Source organism: Budorcas taxicolor, chromosome 22 (genome assembly GCF_023091745.1).
Source record: "Budorcas taxicolor isolate Tak-1 chromosome 22, Takin1.1, whole genome shotgun sequence".
In the NCBI taxonomy this organism is placed as follows: Eukaryota; Metazoa; Chordata; class Mammalia; order Artiodactyla; family Bovidae; genus Budorcas; species Budorcas taxicolor.
The window spans coordinates 32,923,659-32,943,069 of record NC_068931.1 but is presented as its reverse complement, the minus strand read 5'-3'; the positions used below and the strand labels follow the sequence as shown (position 1 = coordinate 32,943,069).

Sequence of the window (19,411 nt, the reverse complement as noted above, 5' to 3'; positions counted from 1 at the left end):
TACTCCCTGTATTTATGTGAACGCACTTTTTTCATGGAAATGAATCCTAAGTTCTATATCTCTATACGGCTCTTTTCGTAATGTGATTTTTGCCATCTGTGTATCTTTGGTGAAATGGCTGAAACTTTTCAGAACTGGGTTATCTTCCTCTTAGAGTTATAAAGGTTCTGTATATATCCTAGATAGAGGTTCATTGTTGTATATGTTTTGCCAATATTTCCTCCCATAACTTGCATTTTCATAACAGTGCCTATTGAAGAGGAAATGTTCTAATTTTGACAAAGTCCAATTTATCAATATTTTATCACTCATATTTTTTGTGTCATATTTAAGAAATCTTTGCAAGACCCAAGATAACTAAGATTTTCTCCTGCATTTTGTTCTACAGTTTTATGGTTTTAACTCTTCTGTTCATTTCTTCGATCCATCTAGATCTAACTTTTACACATGATCCCCAAATTTGTATCTCTACCCAGACCCCTCCCACCTAGACTCAAAGTTCTTTTTCCAACTCTATCATGTGCATTACATGACAGTATTTCAAAATTGTAATGTCTTAAAAACCAAGCCCCTAATTCTTAGCATCTGCTCACCTGCCCCTCCTACAGTCTTCCCCTTCTCAGGAACTGTAAATTCCAGTTCTCCAGGTCCACAAAAGGGGATGTGAAGCAGCCCTACTGGGATGTCCCTCCACTGAATACCCAAGACACACTCTGCAGCTTCTCTTAAGGTTACCCAACTCTGTCATCGACACTGTCCTGGGTGTATAATCTATCCTCCTTATTTGAGAACTCCACATTTACAAACTTGAGTATTGTTAAAATTTACTTTAATCACCAATCAATACTCATAGCAATTTTCTGGTCATTCACAGACACATCCAGATTAATAAAAAATTAGAGTCTTCTTCCCACCTCTCCATGTTTCTACCCATCATGAACCCTGTACATTTGCCATTTTACTGCTTTTTCATACACAAACTAGGTGCCTTCAAAGGCTGACTAAACAAACTTTTTTTTTTTAAGAGAAAAAAAATTGAGTCTTCTGATGCATTGGTTCCTGAAGTGAAAAGGCTGATGCTCTGCCCTTTTGTCTCAGCCCTCAGACTGTAAACAAGTGTCCTCGTCACAGGCTACCTACGGCCGCACTTTTCACCTTTCTTGCTTCTTGTTTCTGGTGATTTCACTGCTGAAACCGGCCCCCAAGCACGGTGATGAAGTGCTGTCTAGTGCTCGTAAGCTGAAGAAGCCTCTGATGTGCCTTCCAGATAGAATACATGTTACAGGATCTTAGTTCAGGCTTGAGATATGATGTTCCTGGTAGTGAGCTCAGTGTTAATCATCAATAATATACATTAAATAAGGTGTTTTTACACAGAGGCTCACATAAAACAAGGTTATGTGTGATCTGTGGATGGGATGCTGTGACCAAAGGCTCATAGGAGTCTCACTCTATTTCCCTTATGAGCAATGGTTCAGTATCCACTAATTCAGAGGTCCCAGCAACATTGTATTAATAGAACAAGACTACCACAAATAACAAGAACCTATATTTTTGGGCTCCAAAATCACTGCAGATGGTGATTGCAGCCATGAAATGAAAAGACGCTTACTCCTGGGAAGGAAAGTTATAACCAACCTAGACAGCATATTAAAACGCAGAGACATTATTTTGCCAAGGTCCGTCTAGTCAAGGCTATGGTTTTTCCAGTAGTCATGTATGGATGTGAGAATCAGACTGCGAAGAAAGCTGAGCACCAAAAATTGATGCTTTTGCACTGTGGTGTTGGAGAAGACTCTTGAGAGTCCCTTGGACTGCAAGGAGATCCAACCAGTCCAAACTAAAGGAGATCAGTCCTGGGTGTTTATTGGAAGGACTGATGTTGAGGCTGAAACGTCAATACTCTGGCCACCTCATGCGAAGAGCTGACTCACTGGAAAAGACCCTGATGCTGGGAAGGATTGGGGGCAGGAGGAGAAGGGGACCACAGAGGATGAGATTGCTGGATGGCATCACTGACTCAATGGACATGAGTTTGTATAGACTCTGGGAGTTGGTGATGGACAGGGAGGCCTGGCGTGCTGTGATTCATGGGGTCACAAAGAGTCGGACACGACTGAGCGACTGAACTGAACTGTACATTTCCTCCCCTTGAGGGTAGGAATCAGATTTTAAGCCATCTTTAGTGCCTCAGGTGAAATAGGCATTATTAAACATTTAGGTCTTAACTGGCAAGTAAATCAATAAATTTTTTCTTTTGTATAAATGCCTTGACTTCATAATTAAACAGTTTAACACAGGCTGGATGCTAAAACGAAACGCCTTTTTTTTATAACTTCAAAATGACCATCAATGGCTATCACCAACATACTTACCATTCTTGTTCTTCAGATTAGGGTCTGCTCCACTCTTTAGAAGCTTTAAGGCACACTGTTTATGAGCCCGGTAAGCAGCACAATGCAAGGGTGTGTTGCCTAACTGATCCGAACAGTTAACATCAGGAGGATTCGGCCGGTTGAGCTAACAATTGAAGAAATGCAATGTGAATTATATGCTGAAGACAGTCTTTCTCCCATAAAACCACCACATAACAGATAACTGAGGTGGACCCTCCCGTTCCTGAGCCTGGGCAGCTGGGCTCCCTAGCATCTCGACCATCAGTGGCTTCCTGCTCGGAAAAGCAGTGAACCCACATCACCCTGCATGCTCCCCTCAAGCTGCTGTGGGGTCTCAGGTCCCACACTTCCCTGACGACAGACACCACACACCAAGCTGGGGCACTGGGATTCCACGAAGATCCACTCGCTCCTACCAGTCTTGCAATTCACACTTGTGACAACAGAATTACAAACTGGTCTACCAGAGACAGCCATTCAGAAGAGTTAAAACCATAAATGTTAACTGTGTAAATATTAAACGGCTACTGAATTTGTTGTTCCCGGTTGACTTCTTTAAAAACAATTCTTTACAGTCTCCATTTCAGAACGTTTAAAAAACATTTTAGGCCCCATCCTTGGAAACCAGAGAAGCCTTTTCAAACAAGCTGAAATAACTTTAAGGCAAACAGCCGTGCTTCAGTCGTGAATTTAGAACACATTCAGAGTTTTGTATTTAATGAGACTATTTTCAGGAAATGGAAACTGGAAAGTAGGTCTCCTAAGGACAAAAAAATAAAATGGGTAAAGTTTTCAACCTGTTCTAACATGATATAAATATTTCAAAACTAATGTCCCTTGTCTGTATGTTAATTTCTGGAAGTACAGCATACCTTTCAGAAGTAATTACTCATCAAAATTAGAGAAAGATATTCCTTTATAAGATTCTATACATTACACATCAAGTTTAAATTGGCTTAATCATTAAAAAAAAAAAAAAAAAACTACCCTTACATTAAATGTTTACCTTGAAAAACCAGATTCTTAACCATTAGGTTTTCAGTAGAAAGTGTGGAAGTAAATCAGAGAAAAACACCATCATGTAAAATGAACCCTGCTTAAAGTATCACCAGACTGTGTTTTTAGATATTTAAAGACTTCTGTTCTATTACTCTGATCTCGAGTATTTTGGTCCCACAGTTTGACTACGTTATGAACTCAACATTAGATCGAAAATTTCCCACAGCGTAAAGAAATAACACATTTTTTTTTTACCAGAGCTGTAAGTTCTGCTGTTCTGCCTTCTCTTGCTGCTGCTAAAAGTAATTCTTCAAGCTTTCTTTGTTGAGTCCTTTCTACAGCTGCAAAAGGAAAGGTACATATTACTCTACTTCTAGGCTGGATCCTATTAGCAAATTTATCACAGAGATGTATAAAGAACAAAGGGATAGTGGTGAGAAAAGTCACAATGTTTTGAATTGTAATTCAAATGCTGTGAGACTTCATTATTATTCTCACTGCCTTAGACTTCAGATTACAGACCTGAACTTCCCTCACGTTCAGATGAATTTGTTTTCAATTCAGAGGCCTTTAAGTATGTTACTCACTATAATACCCATCACAGATAATTAAGAATTATCTTTTTATGCTGAAATATTATTATTTATGTGCCTTGGAAAGACAGATTAAGTAGGGAGAGGAGCTCATATCTTCCAGATCTTTAGAATGTGAACAGTAACAATAAGAAACAGTGTTACTAGGAAGACATTATTGTTGTTGTTCAGTCGCTAAGTCATGTCCAACTCTTTGCAACCCCATGGACTGCACCAAGCCAGGCTTCCCTGTCCTTCACTGTCTCCTGGAGTTTGCTCATACTCATGTCCACTAAGACATACAAACCATATAAATATATTTAGGTTTATATATCAAGTCCATATTTTTATAAGAATATTTTATGTCCTTAACAAATACTATAGCATTCACTACATGCCAAATACCTTTCAAAACACTTAAAAAATATTAACTCACTAAATCTGTGTAGCTACTCTTTGACGCATTAGTATTTTGCCAAGTTTATAGGTGAAGAAACTGAGGCAGAAACTTAACCTAAGGAACTTAACCTAAGTCACAGTCAGGACATGGAGGAGCTGGGACTTGAACTTGGGCAGGTGGGTTTCAGAGTACCTGCTCTTACCGTTACTCTGTGCTGCTCATACTTGCAGGGAATGAGAGCAGTCTGGTTTAAGAGAGTGGAATATGTAATAAGGTCTCATTTCTACTATATCTGAGTTCTGTTTTGGCTTCCAGAAAAGAAGCAATTTCATAGAAAGGTTAGCAATAATCCCTCTTAAAATATGTATATAATGTCCTCTGCAAAGGCTACAGGGGAGGAATATAAAAGCTTCCCAGGTCTTCCTGATAAATAATGAACATTTATTAATAGTTAGTAATTACTATGCACTAACAGTTGTTCAAGACATGATGCATGCCCCTGCATTTCAACTACAGGAAACACAAAGCTTGACTACTGGAATAGCTGGAACCAGTTTAGCTTTGTCTAAAGAACAAACCTTACTATACACCAGCATCTGCTATTCTCACATTTTTATCTCCACACCCAGATCCCCTCCCCTTCCATCTTGGGAGAAGGCTGCCAAGCCTCCACACGGGCTCCCAGTACTGCCTTCTTTCGCTGGAACTGATGCTCCTCAGCCTTTCTTCTCACTGGTTCTACAGCCACCTGTCTGTGAGCTTTTGAGAACAGTCCCTAGCCTTCCTTACATGCCTCTGCTACTGCATGTATTTCCCAGAGCTGCACTTTATCCCCACAGTCATGCCTGGAGTCAGGTACCTGTTCTTACTCTGTGTATCCTAGGCACTTATGACAGTATCTGACACAGTGCATGTTTAGCCAATAAACAGTCTCTGAATACTCAAACAATGCTTAATAATGATCATTCCAGACTTTAAGGAAGGGTCATTATGTTTCCCTACGACTACTCTCTAGATTGTCTAGGCTCATAAATGAAGGAAAACAGGATCTAGAGGTGAAAACTCTGCTTATGTTCCTGTCCTATATTCATTCTGGATACTGAAAAGAAAAAGACTGTTGGTCTAGCCAACAAAAACAAGTACTCCAGTTGAAGGGACTTAAAGTTTCTAGAGTGCCAGTAATATTCTATTCCTTGATGTGGGTGCTGTTTACATCAATACGTTCCCTTGTGAAAACAGCAAGCCATACATTATTAATGTGTACTTTTATCTATATACTTTATACCTCAAAAATATTTTTAAAGCCAATACTCTACCCCCAAAATAATTTGTCCTTTAAATTTTAAATGTTATATGACTGTAAACTAGCTCTTTTCAATCAGAATTCAGAGTTAGGGAAGACAACAAAGATCATGAAGCCTAACTCCATCCTGACAAGACACTCACATACATGCCCAGGGTAGGTTAAATAGCAGTACACCTGAAATGCAGGTGAGAAACTAGCAAATATACTTCATTAACAGAAAATCACCATTTTGCAATTTCTATAGTAATAAGTGATTCGGGCAAGAATTATCAATGAACACTAAAATCATTGATTTGAAGTTTGTCGGTAATCAGGATATTTACCATGGTCTCAATTTTTCTCCCCAAGGATTATTTACTAATTACAAAAGTGGGACTATGTACTAAGTACCTTTACAGTGGACTACTAGTGATCAAAGATAATTTCACCAATAGTAGAACAAATGACATCAAGCACCTAAAACAATGCATTGGTATAAAGCATACAACCTCATCCTATGTCAACTACAATGTACGCCAAGAATGGATAGCCTGAATCTAATTTTTATGAGAAGAGAAAAGCCCAAATTGAGAGGCACTCTGCAACAGTAATATTATGATATTGATGTTAAATCTCATGAAGTTGATCATTATATAAGGAAATATCCTTGTTCTTAAGACATACAAACTGAAGTATTTAGGGCTACAGTATCATGTCTGTAAATTACTCCCTTATAGTGTAGGGAAAAAATTAGAAGTACATAAGTAACATTAAATAATGTAAACCAGATGTAGCAAAATGTTAATAACTGGTGACTAAGTGCAGATGTACAAGTGTTTGTTGTTATTATTCTTCAAACCTTCCTATAGGTTAGATATTTCTCAAAATAAAAAAAGTCAAATGATATGAAGAAGGTACTGGAGTCCTCTCTAGTACCTGAGAAGTAGTAATCTATCCTCTCCCAGGATTAGAAGTGTCTGGGAAGCTCACTACATCTTTGAAGGCAACCCAGGCCACTATTACAGTAGACTGCACCCAAAGATGAACTCCCTGGCACTCCATTAACTAGACTCTCAGCTGCCCCTGGTCACCCTCAAGTAAGAAAATCCATCTTCCAATGCAACAGCCCTTGAAGTGCTTGAGTACGATTGTTGCGTCTACTAAAGCCTGTCCTTCTGGGGTGAAACGTTTCTTATCTCTACATGCAAACCTGTGATAGGATTTCTGGTCTCCCTGTGTGTGTTCTTGGTAGGTTGTGGGTGCACTCCCTGTAGTCTGACCCATTCATCATGTTAGCCACAAATGATATCACACCTGGCTAAGGCAATCAGAGCAAAATCTCTCAATTTCTACTTCCACTTCCCCAGCCAGGATCATACTGTAGCTGATAAATCATAGAGCCCATCAAGTCAACCAAACTCTTGCCCTTAACACAGCTGGGTTGTGAGGGTGTGAAGTCGGGCGCTTAGAGCATGTCTTTACAACTAGCCTCATTAAATGTCGACTTGTCACGCAAACCCAGTATCCCAGTCCAGCAGTTCTGGGTTCTCATCTTATTGCAAACAAAATGACAGAACAGTCATTACAAACACTTATTACAGACAGACAGTACCTCATCCTCCCAATCAGATCACGATTTAGTAAATGGCAGGGATCACATCTAGCATGTTCAGTTTCCCCCAAAATCACATAATACCGAGCCTTACAGATGTTATGTGTTGATTTCCTTATTAAAAATGAAAGGGCTCATTTTAAATGCAAGAGCGAATAAAAATACTGACCTAAAAGGTGTCTGACAAGCAGACATTACCTTATAACTAGAGAAACAAGGGAGATTTTAGGTTTCAAGGCCAACTGGAAAGTAATAAAAAGCAAGACTGTGCCTTGTCCATAGATAAAAATACTACTAATAAATAAGTCAACGCCCTTCAAAGAAACATTTTCGTGCCCTCCTCTAAACTGCAAAGGAAAGAACAAAGGATGTGTGTGAAACTGCAACTTATAATTCAATACCTTTATTCATAAGGGAGTAAATAAGAACTCTTCCCTTCTCTCCTACAGAAATACTACCCAAAATAATTACAGCCAAAACCCTGGGTATCTGAGTAACAATCCTAACAAACGAAGTTTCCTGATGTAAGCATTGAGATATTTTTGCCTTCAACTATTTTTAGAGAAATCCCTCCTATGTCTTCTTAAATGTAACTGAATCTTTGAAGTTCATCCAGCAATGAAGCTGATCCATGAAGAAGTTACTGTGGCCGTTGTGTTACAGTGATGCCCTCAGGATAACAGAGCGGCCAGAGCTCTCCTTGCCAGAATCACACGACTCCCAGGAACCACACACTTCTAGTTTCCCTGTTCTGTGCTCCTATATTCCTATATTATCACACTTTTGCTGCCTTTCAGCTGTACTCTCATGTCGCTAATTTTTACTTTTAAGTATACTGGAGATTGAATTTTTAAAACTTGCCATAATGTTATATAAAGTAAGAATTCAAAAGCTCTGAGGAAGCTCTCATACAGTTTTACATCCAATCGATGACTCTCAAATTACACTATCTTTGGAGCACAGGCTCAGTGTCATCTATTTTGGCGTCTCAGAAGCCATTTTCTACTTATATCCTGGGCCATGGCTATAATGAAGATAAATGCTGTCTCGAGTAAGATCTGTAATATTTACCTTCAAGCATGTTTCTGATTTCTTTGTCATGAGTGACCTCCTTTGCTGTCTGTCCATTCCCATTAACAACAGTAGTATCAGCGTTGTGCTCTAAAAGAAGCATTACCAACTCCTAAAATAGCAGAGAAATTATTTTTAGCTATTATTAAACTAAAACTTTTTGTACTATAGCCCTTATTCAAATTTCTAATTACTACTGAATGTTTACAATAGAAACAATGACTATGTAGGAATCTTTAAAGTCCTTCAGCTCTGTTTAAATTAAATGACTACTAAGTAAGCATCATAAATGGAATACTCTACAGCTCAACTAATTGTGATAACTGATGACTGCCTACACAGTTGCCAATCTCCAATTAACACAGACCACTTCTGTAACTGATTTTTAAAGTAGATTATCTGGTTGTTTTACCAAATTGATTCATGTGGTCACACTAAATATGAGTTAACAAAGCTATTACTTAAAGTAGTAATTTAAATTAGATAATTAGAGCAGACAATACATTCATTTAACATTATTCCAAGGCCTGTTGAAAAAGAATAAATTCTTCAGCAGACTTAGATCTTTTAAAAATTAATTTTAATGTTTATAAGAAACAAGACATAATTTTCTGAAGTGATACAGACTGATGGGATACAACACTAACAAAGGGACAGGTTATAATGAAGCACATGACCTCCTGAAGTCAATTTTCAACAGCGGAGTATCAGCTACACCCTTCATATTTACTCTTGAGTGGCTAACAGCTCTCTTGGGAATTTGAAACTAATCAGCTCAGTATCACTGGTTCAGTTATATAACTTAAGACAGTACAGGTGGATGAGCGTGCAAGAGATTAACAGGAAACTATTAGAGATTTGCTGTTTAATTTCACCAGGGTGTGTAGCACTCAGGCAGGGGATGTGGTAACACCCGCTCTTTAGTTCTACAGGAAGACAGGATGAAACACAGTGCTACCCTAACTAACCTCTAGGTTGACAGTACACTGATAGCCGCGGGAATTGATATTCTGTGTCATTACATGTTATGTTCTCCTACGAGTTTCCTTTTTCCACTGGGCCATACAACTTTTACCCTTCTTTAAAAAGAATTTTTTGTAGTTTAAAAAAAAACAAACCTTAAATACACATGCAAACACAGACAGGAAGAAGGAAACAAAATACTTATTGTCCTGGTCATTCCATGACCACCACAAACATTTTGGCAGGTTTTTTTCTAATCACTTTTCCCATGTATAAGTTTGAGATTTTTCTAAAAAAATATAATTTTATTTGTATGACACAAGTTATACTCCACTTGCCTAATACATCATTTTCTAGGCTATTATAGTGTTCATGAACATACTTTTCACTAAATATTCTATAAAATGTACTACCACATTTTACAAATAGAAAAATTGCTAAGAAGTGTAATATGTTAGTAAATTCTCACAAAATATCTTCGCATTTCCTATCTTTTTAAAGGAAAGATTTTGGGAGAAGTGTTTTCATGCTTCATGTAGAGAGTTCGTATTAGTAAAGAAAGTTGAACATAGAATGATAGAAAATATTTATAAATCATATCTGAAAAGGAAACCGCATGCAAGATACATGAAGAACTTTTTACAACTAAACAATAAAAAGATAATCCAATTACAAAATGGGCAAAGATAAAAAGAACAATCAGAAAAGAAAATTAAGAAAAACTAGTCCATTTACAATGACATCAAAAAGAATAAAATGCTTTGATGTAAACTTAAGCATGGAGATGAAAGATTTGTACACTAAAACTACAAGATACAGCTGAAAGAACTTAAAGACATAACTAAGTGAGAAGACATCTAGGAGTCATGGATGGGAAGACAATAGTGTTGAGAAGCGACCACTACCCGAAGCAATCCACAGATTCAACGTAATCCCTGTCAAATCCCAATGTTTTTTTGTCCAGAAACAGAAAATCCCACCCTAAAATTCACATGGAATCTCAAGAGACTCCAATCACCAAAACAACACTGAAAAAGAACAAAGTTGGAGATCTCACACTTCCAGATTTCAAAATTTACCTCCAAGCTGATAAAAGTAATCAAGACAGTGCTATAATGACATAAAGACAGACATATAGACCAATGGAAGAGCACAGAGAGTCCAGAAATAAACTCTCACATATGTGTTCAAATGATTTTCGACCAGAGTGCCAAAACCATTCAAAGGGAAAAGGACAGTCTCTTCAACAAATGGTGCTGGGAAAAACTGGATAGTCACATGTGAAAAAATAAAACTGGACCCGCATACTTTACACCACATACAAAAATTAACAGAAAATGGATGAAAGACTTAGTGGAAAACTTAAAACAAAAACTCTTAGAAGAAAACATAAGAGGAAGCTACATGACATTAGATTTAGCAATGATTTTTTGGATACAACACCAAAAACATAGGTTAAAAAAAAATAAACTAGACTAAATCAAAATTAAAAAATTTCTACAACAAACAGCAGTATCAAGAGCATGAAAAGGCAATCCTGAGTGGGAGAAAATATTTGAAAATCATGTATCTGATCTAGGATTTATATCTAGAATATGTAAATAACCCCTAAGTAACTCAACACCAACCAACCAAACTATCGATTTTAAAAATAAGCAAAGAATCTGAAAAGGTCACCTACTGTATGATTCCAACTACATGACATTTGGGAAAAGGCAGAACTGTGGAGACAAGTGAAACATCAGTGGCTTCCAGGGGTTGGAGTAGGAAGAGGGATGAACAAGCAGAGCATAGAGGATTTTTAGGGCAGTGAAAACACTGTAACGATAGACACATTTCACTACATTTTTCTCAGTGCGCATACAACAAGAGCGAACCCTAAAGTAAACTACAGACTTTGGGTGGTTGCAATGTGTCAGTGTAGGGTCATTGCCGGGAGCCTGCGTGAGGAATCCCGCCTGTGACAAAGGTCATGAGGAAGGAAGCCCGACAAAATGCAAAGGCGCGATCCGGCTTCAGGGGTTCCCCCTGAGTTTTCCTGAACATCTACCCCCCAAAACCAGAGTCTGCCTGCTTTATTACTGTGCTTTTCACTCTTCTGACATTCTCTGGAAAAAAGTTAATTCAGGGCTTCAGTCTCCTGCATCAACTCAAACCCCTTTGATGGCTCTCTAACTTGCCTGACAGGTTCCCCCGGACTTTTTGCAGCTTGTGAATTGCTTACAGCCCCCCAACTGCGAGAGGCACAAAGCTTAAAGCATCTTAAAGATACTGAGCCTTTTCTAAAGAGCTAAAAATTATATTGGTGACAGGTTTTCACTGTTGACTCAATGACTGCTGCCAGGCCTCCATATTCTTTATCTTTTAGGCACCTGAGGGATATTAATCAATGTAATCAGGATGCAGAAATAGGAATATAGTAGTTTTGATGTTAGCAACACTAGACTTCTGAGTTACTTTTCTTTGTTATAAATCACTGTACTCCTTTTACTTGTTATAAATTGTTGTATCTTTGCTATATAAGAATGTAACTTTATTTAGTGCTTTCTGAGAGCGGCACTAGACTTTGGGAAGAACAACACTGTTAGGGCAAATAAGTCTTCTGGTTGACAAACCCTTATCAGAAAAAGGGCTGTAAAATGTTAATTGGCCCTCTGGCCAGAAGATGATGTAAGTCACCTAAGACTTGTGTATACAACTAGGTATGCAGAGAGAGAGCCTGGTCTCGATAAGAGTCAGGGCTGCTGATGCTGCATAATTTTATATTATCCATTGATCTCTATGTACAAAAAAAGGTATAAAAGGCTTTTCTGGACAATAGAGGATGGGCCAGTCATTGGACTGGTTTCCCCCGTGTCTTTACTCTATTTTCTGGCTGAATTACCATCTGGGGCATGGAGGCTCGCCATGTATACTTACTTGCCCCGGCTTCTAAGATCCACGCGAGAGGGAGCCCAAGATGGGGCACCCAAATGCTATTCAAGAGGACGCCGGCGGCCTAACGTAGATGGTGCAAGTTCCTTGCCTTGGAACTTTACTGGTTTTCCACGTAAACCAAGTTATTCAGCATCTTTTCTCCACTAAATTTTCCTACTATACTATTTCCTCTTAATTTCTTTTGTATTTCTAAATAAATTTTTCCTCGCCTACGCCGTCTCCCCTTCGAATTCCCTGGATCGACCGGGGCAGGACCCCGGCAGGTCATAACTTGCTTCAAGAGAAAAAAGAAAAAGGACCACACTGGTGAGGAATGTTGATAAGGGGATGCATGTGTGTAAGCACAATATACATGAGAAATCTGTATCTTCCTCTCAATCTTGCTGTGAGCCTGAAACTACTCTACACATTTGTCTTTAAAATTAAATAAATAAATAAATATATGGGCAATGGATTCAACAGACATTTTTCCAAAGAAAAATGGCCAGTAAGTATATGAACAGATGCTCGATAAATCATTATGGAAATGCAAATTAAAACCAAATGAGATACCATTTCACAACTGTTAGGATGCCTAAAATTAAGACTGACAACAAGTGCAATGAGGATGTGAAGAAAATGAAACCTTCACACAAGGCCAGTGGCAAAGTAAAATGGTGTATAGCTGCTTTGGAAATCAGTTTGGCAGCTCTGCAAAATACTCAACATAGAAATACCATGTGGTATGGCAATTCCACTCCTAGGTAAAGACACAAGAGAAATGAAAATATATGTCCATGACAAAAATCTTGCACATGAATGTTCAAAGAATATTCATAATATCCAAAAATTGGAAACAACCCAAATGTCCATCAGCTGATGGTGGGATAAATAAAATGTTGTTCCATACAATGGAAAGCTATGCTTAGTCGCTCAGTCATATCTGACTCTTTGCGACCCCTGGACTATAGCCTACCAGGCTCCTCTGTCCATGGGGATTCTCCAGGCAAGAATACTGGAGTGGGTTGCCATGCCCTCCTCCAGGGGATCTTCGCAACCCAGGGATCGAACTCAAGTCTCCCACACTGCAAGCAGATTCTTTACCATCTGAGTCCACCAGGGAAGCCCAAGGATACTAGAGTGGGTAGCCTTTCCCTTTTCCAGGGGACCTTCCCGACCCAGGAATCAAACCCAGGTCTCCTGCATTGCAGGCAGATTCTTTACCAGCTGAGCCACCAGGGGAGCCCTTACAATGGAATATTATGTGGCGATAAAAAATGAAGTACTGATATACACTATAATCATGGATAAGCCTTGAACGTTATGCTCAATAAAAGAAGCCAGTCACAGAGAATCATGTGTTATATGCTTCCATTAACGTTAAATGTCTAGAATGCACAAATCTAAAGAGACAGTAAATTAGTGGTTGCCAGAGCCTGGGGAGAAGGGGTGACGGAATAACAGCTCATAAGTACAAGATTTCTTTTTGGGGGAATCCAAATGTTCTAAAACTGATTTGTGTTCATGGTTGCACATGTCTGTCAACATACCTGAATCACTGAATTGTATATGGGTGACCTGTAAAGTACATGAAATAGACCACAATCATGTGCCTATAGAAAAAGAGTAGAGATTATTCAAGCTGGGTACCACATGGCATATTCAAGTTAATAAATGTTATTTCTCAATCCAGCTCATCTAATTGTTTCATACAATCTCTGCAGCTGCACCAGTGTTCTAGTAATTAATTGTCCCAATTTTCAAGAAAGTATAAGAACTAATGTGGTGGACTTTCTGTTAGGGAAATTAAAATGGAGGAAGTCTTGTTCAGGCTTCAGAAGCAGGAGAGAAGACCTCTGACCTTGCTTCTGACCTGCCTGAGCACTGCCTGTGTTCTCTACCTCCCAAAAGCACAGCTAGTCAGGCAGCACTTTAAATAAGCAAGGTAGTGGGGTCTTGGAATTGAGTCCCTAGAGGCCTGCCAACCGGGGTTTAATGATATCCTGTAACTCACACTTCAGTTCAGTCGCTCAGTCATGCCCAACTCTTTGCGACCCCATGGACTGCAGCATACCAGGCTTCCCTGTCTATCACCAACTCCTGCTGGAGCTTGCTCAAACTCATGTCCATTGAGTCAGTAATGCCATCCAACCATCTCATCCTCTGTCATCCCCTTCTCCTGAAATCAATCTTTCCTAGCACCAGAGTCTTTTCCAATGAGTCAGTTCTTCACATCAGGTTGCCAAAGTACTGAAGTTTCAGCTTCAGCATCAGTCCTTCCAATGAATATTCAGGACTGATTTCTTTTAGGATTGACTGGTTGGATCTCCTTGCTCTCCAAGGGACTCTCAAGAATCTTCTCCAACACCACAGTTCAAAAGCATCAGTTCTTTGGCACTCAGCTTTCTTTACATTCCAACTCTCACATCCATACATGACTACTGGAAAGACCATAGCTCTGACTAGATGGACCTTTGTCAGCAAAGTAATATCTCTGCTTTTTAATATGCTGTCTAGGTTGGCCATAGCTTTCCTTCCAAGGACCAAGTGTCTTTTAATTTCCTGGCTGCAGTCACCATCTACAGTGATTTTCAAATCCCCCAAAATAAATTCTCTCACTGTTTCCATTGTTCCCCATCTATTTGCCATGAACTGATGGGACCAGATGTCATGATCTTTGTTTTCTGAATGTTGAGCTTTAAGCCAACTTTTTCACTGTCCTCTTTCACTTTCATCAATAGGCTCTTTAGTTCCTCTTCACTTTCTGCCATTAAGGGTGGTGTCATCTGCATATCTGAGGTTATTGATATTTCTCCCAGCAATCTTGACTCCAGCTTGTGCTTCATCCAGCCTGGCATTTCACATGATGTACTCTGCATATAAGTTAAATAAGCAGGGTGACAATATATAGCCTTGATGCACTCCCTTCCCCATTTGGAACCAGTCTGTTGTTCCATGTCCAGTTCTAACTGTTCCTTCTTGACCTGCATACAAATTTCTCAGGAGGCAGGTCAGGTGGTCTGGTATTTCCATCTCTTGAAGAATTTTCCAGTTTGTTGTGATCCACCCAGTCGAAGACTTTGGCATAGTCAATAAGGCAGAAGTAGATTTTTTTCTGGAACTCTCTTGCTTTTTCGATGATTTGATGGATGTTGGCAATTTGATCTCTGGTTCCTCTATCTTTTCTAAAACCAGCTTGAACATCTGCAAGTTCACAGTTCACGGACTGTTGAAGCCTGGCTTGGAGAATTTCGAGCATTACTTTGCTAGTGTGCGAGACGACTGCAATTGTGCAGTAGCTTGAACATTCTTTGGCATTGCATTGCCTTTCCTTGGGATTGGAATGAAAGCTGACCTTTTCCAGTCCTGGGGCTACTGATGAGTTTTCCAAATTTGCTGGCGTATTGAGTGCAGCACTTTACCAGCATCATCTTAACTCACAAGATAAAATAAACAGCATTGTAAAAAGGTTACAGTAAAACCAGAGCTGCATTTTTGCATGCAAATTGATGGTGATATCCGTTTGTGACCTGGGATTATAAGTGGGAACCCTGGAACCTGCAATCTGAAGTCTCGCCCGTGGAGTGGAAACACTGCTCAAGACCTTTCCCCAATTAGGACTCCAGACTGCTGTTCCTCAGGGCTCCCGAGCATGCGGTCTAGGCCTGGATGCTGGTCAGCCCAATTTGGTGATGCATGCGCTGTTACTCTTCTCTCTCCTTTCTGTTTCTCTTTTCTTTTAATGACTGTATATTGAAATTAAGTTATATAATCCTCTATTAAATACTGAAATTATTCATTTGTGTGTAACGAGTGGTTTCTTTTGTTAATGACTCCTTCAAACCTGAAACAAAAGTAAAACTTTCGGCCATGGAGAAACAGACATAGAGAACAGGCCTATCGCTAAGGCGGGGGATGGTGGGGGGTGAGGGGGGAGGAGGAAGGAGAGGGTGAGATGTATGGAGAGGGTAACATGGAAACTTGCAGTATCATATGTCAAATAGACAGCCAATGGGAATTTGCTGTATGACTCAGGAAACTCAAACAGGGGCTCTGTGACAATCTAGAGGGGTGGGATGGGGCAGGAGGTTTGGGAGAGAGCGTATATGGGTGTACCTATGGCTGATTCTTGTTGATGTATGACAGAAACCCACAAAAATTTGCAAAGTAATTATTCTTCAGTTAAAAAAATAAAATGAAAAAAAAAAAAAAAAAAACCTACTTCCCTGGTTGTCTAGCAGCTAAGATGCTATACTCCCAATGCAGGGGATCCAGGTTTAATCACTGGTCAAGAAACAAGATTCCACATGTTACAACTAAGTATCTCACACTGTGATGAAATCCCTCATACCACAACTAAGACCCAGCACAGCCAAATTACTTGTTTAATTTAAGAACTTTTTTTTTTTTAAAAAGAATTAATGTGGAGCCAGACTGATATAAATCCCCAAAGGGCTGGACTATGGAAAATGGGCAGAAGAAATGGTATGCACAGAGATAGACAGGTACCTTTAAGAAAACAGAATATGCTTCAGTTATGTGAAAACAGGCTACAGGGGGAATCAATGCAATGCAGAGGGTCAGAGCTGCTCCATACAATCTCGGGGGTTTGGCAAGGGAAGCGACACTTTTGAAACGGTTCAGAGGAATGAAATCAGACTGCAAGTTACAAAGAACACCTGACCCTGTGAAGAAGAGCAAATGTTCTCCGAGTGTGATCCCCAGACCTGCAGTATCTGCATGAACCATGAAATTGGCAGAAGTGCAAGTTCCTAAGCCCCTCTCAGACCCACTGAATCAGAAACACCAGGGATAAGACCCAGAAACCTGTAGGTTAAGAAGCCCTCCAGGTGAGGAACTCAAGTGTTCAGGCAGAAGTCATCAGAAGAGGTTTTTATTTAAATCACAATTAGAAAAAAGAAGGCAGCTTGGTGATTGGATTCTACTGCAGGGATGGGAATGAAACACCTCTAACCAGAGAGGTCACCAGTGATTTTTAGTATCTCAGTGGGTAGAGGAAGTTTTAATTTTCTTCAAGGGTCTGCTGTAGCATTATTCTTATATTTAAGGAAAAGAAGTTTTTAAGCCAAACTGTGCTTCTCTATGCCAAAACTAAAGACCATCCTGCCCTCTAACACTGTGTGTGCTCAGCTGTGTCTGACTCTCCATGACCCCATGGACTGCAGCCTGCCAGGCTCCTCTGTCCATGGGATTTTCCACTAAGAATACCAGAATGGGTTGTCATTTCCTCCTCCAAGGGATCTTCCCTACCCAGGAACTGAACCCACATCTCTTTCATCTCCTGCACTGGACCTAACATTTTGTACAGATAGCAAAAGATTAGCTGTAATCTTCCTCCCTCAGGATCTAGAATTCCTAATATAGTCCTGAGCAGTCTCTGATGCTTTTTCACAAAATTCCAGCTCCAACCACTGTTCCTTAACAAGTTTCCCTCGTGTCAGCTGAATATGTGGTTCTCTTCTGAACGGTCTGCCAACTCTCCACACTTATTAATTATTCAGTTAACATACTTAAGCTCTTACATTGTACAAGGCCCTCCACACGTCAGGGAAAACATATTTGGATGATGAATACTGAAGGGATCCGAGAAAGAGAAAGTGCTGATGAAAATCAAAGCTGAGATTAGGATACTGACTGGGGCATTGCTGGACAGGGTAGAATTACAAGGTAGAAAAAAAAAAAAAGATTGGAAAAGGCACTGGGAAACAGGGCAGTCCAGGTAAAAAGCAATGAACATGTTCTCAAGCTGTCAGTAAAAAAGAGAATTTAAAGTGACAAGTACTTCAATGACCAATACAAATACTGCATAAAGAACCTGTGTGAAGGAAGAGACATCCCATGTTAGAAACGTGAAATTCCAGATCCCTGAGCGGTGAGGAGCCCAAATACACAGTGAAGACAGAAGACCTGGATGCCTGGAAAGAAGTATGAGGTCAAGATAGATTTCCAAATAATCCCCCAGGAGAAACGATGAAGCCTTAAGTGCGGATGGGTTTCTTAGGGGGACAGTTTCAAGAGGAAAGAGAAGAATGATTTTTTTAAAATCAGAGGAACACCTAAAATGAAAAGTAAGGAAAACGAGCAAATACAAACAGGTAGGAACCAGAAGAGCAATCAAGGATGCAGCGAGAGAAACGGGCTTCGCAGTGCCTTTTCCCAGAGGAGGGATCAGCTTTGTGAGAGCACAGCTCTGGAAAACATGGGACGAAACCTTAAAAACAGCGAATCCCTGAGACTTCCCTGGGGGTCCAGCGGTTAAGACTTCCTTCCCACACAGGGAGATAGGGTTCGATCCCTGATCAGGGAACTAGATCCCACACACCACAACTCACAGTTCACATGCTGCAACTAAGTCCCAGTACCGCCAAGTAATTAAATTAAAAAAAAATTTTTTTTTAAGTTAAAGGAAAATGCTGGAAATAAGAGAAAGAATGCCTTTAATGACCTCAGTAGACATCAGAACACAGTTGAGAAAACAATCAGTAAATCTGAAGACAGGTCAACAGAAATTAGTCAAACACTAAGAGAAAAAAGATGGCGTGGAGGAAGGAAGTGGTAGGAAGAAGGGAAAAGAAAGGAGAGAAAACACAGAACTGAGCACCCGTTTAACAAATGTATAGTAAGTTACTGAAGAATTTGCATGAACTAGTACTTTCTGAATCTAGTCAAAAAGAATAAAAAGGAAAAAAAGATGAGGAAAGCAGCATCTGCTACCATTTGGCCTGGTAACTCCAGGGCAATTTGCCTTCTGAAATGCCATATCCTGCTAACCATTTCCATAACTCTCTGCAGGTCAGCCCTCTGGACCTCAACTCTCTGAACTCACTCATTCATTACCTTAACTACAGCCACTTGATTTCTGATGTTTAAGTGCCACCTCCAGGCCTCTACTGTCTGGGGGGCCTATCCCCACTGCTACCAGTGGAGCAGATCTGCACAGGCAGATCCTTTTTCTTGGTGGCATGCAGGATTTTAGCAGATCCCCAACCAGGGATGGAACCCACGCCCCGTGCAGTGGAAGCACGGAGTCTTAACCACTGGATCACCAGGGAAGTTCCCCACGATGCAATTTCCTAAAGGCAGCCCTGGACCTCAGAGGACATAGAAACAGTTTCTCAGTGGTGCTGGGCCTTTTCTGCCCACGATTTCTCAGTGTTTTGGTAGATGATGCATCTC

General features: G+C 39.9%; 1 protein-coding gene across 1 annotated transcript in view; it reads right to left on the bottom strand.

Annotated features, from left to right (window-relative positions):
- The window catches only part of OSBPL1A (oxysterol binding protein like 1A), a 210,961-nt gene that overhangs the window by 168,748 nt on the left and 22,802 nt on the right, over window positions 1-19,411 (bottom strand). Inside the window, exons 5-7 of the mRNA XM_052660236.1 lie at window positions 8,336-8,447; window positions 3,651-3,736; window positions 2,376-2,520 (exon numbers count right to left, since the gene is read on the bottom strand). Of these exons, the coding sequence (XP_052516196.1) occupies window positions 2,376-2,520; window positions 3,651-3,736; window positions 8,336-8,447 (343 nt within the window). The remainder of the gene's footprint in view (window positions 1-2,375; window positions 2,521-3,650; window positions 3,737-8,335; window positions 8,448-19,411) is intronic.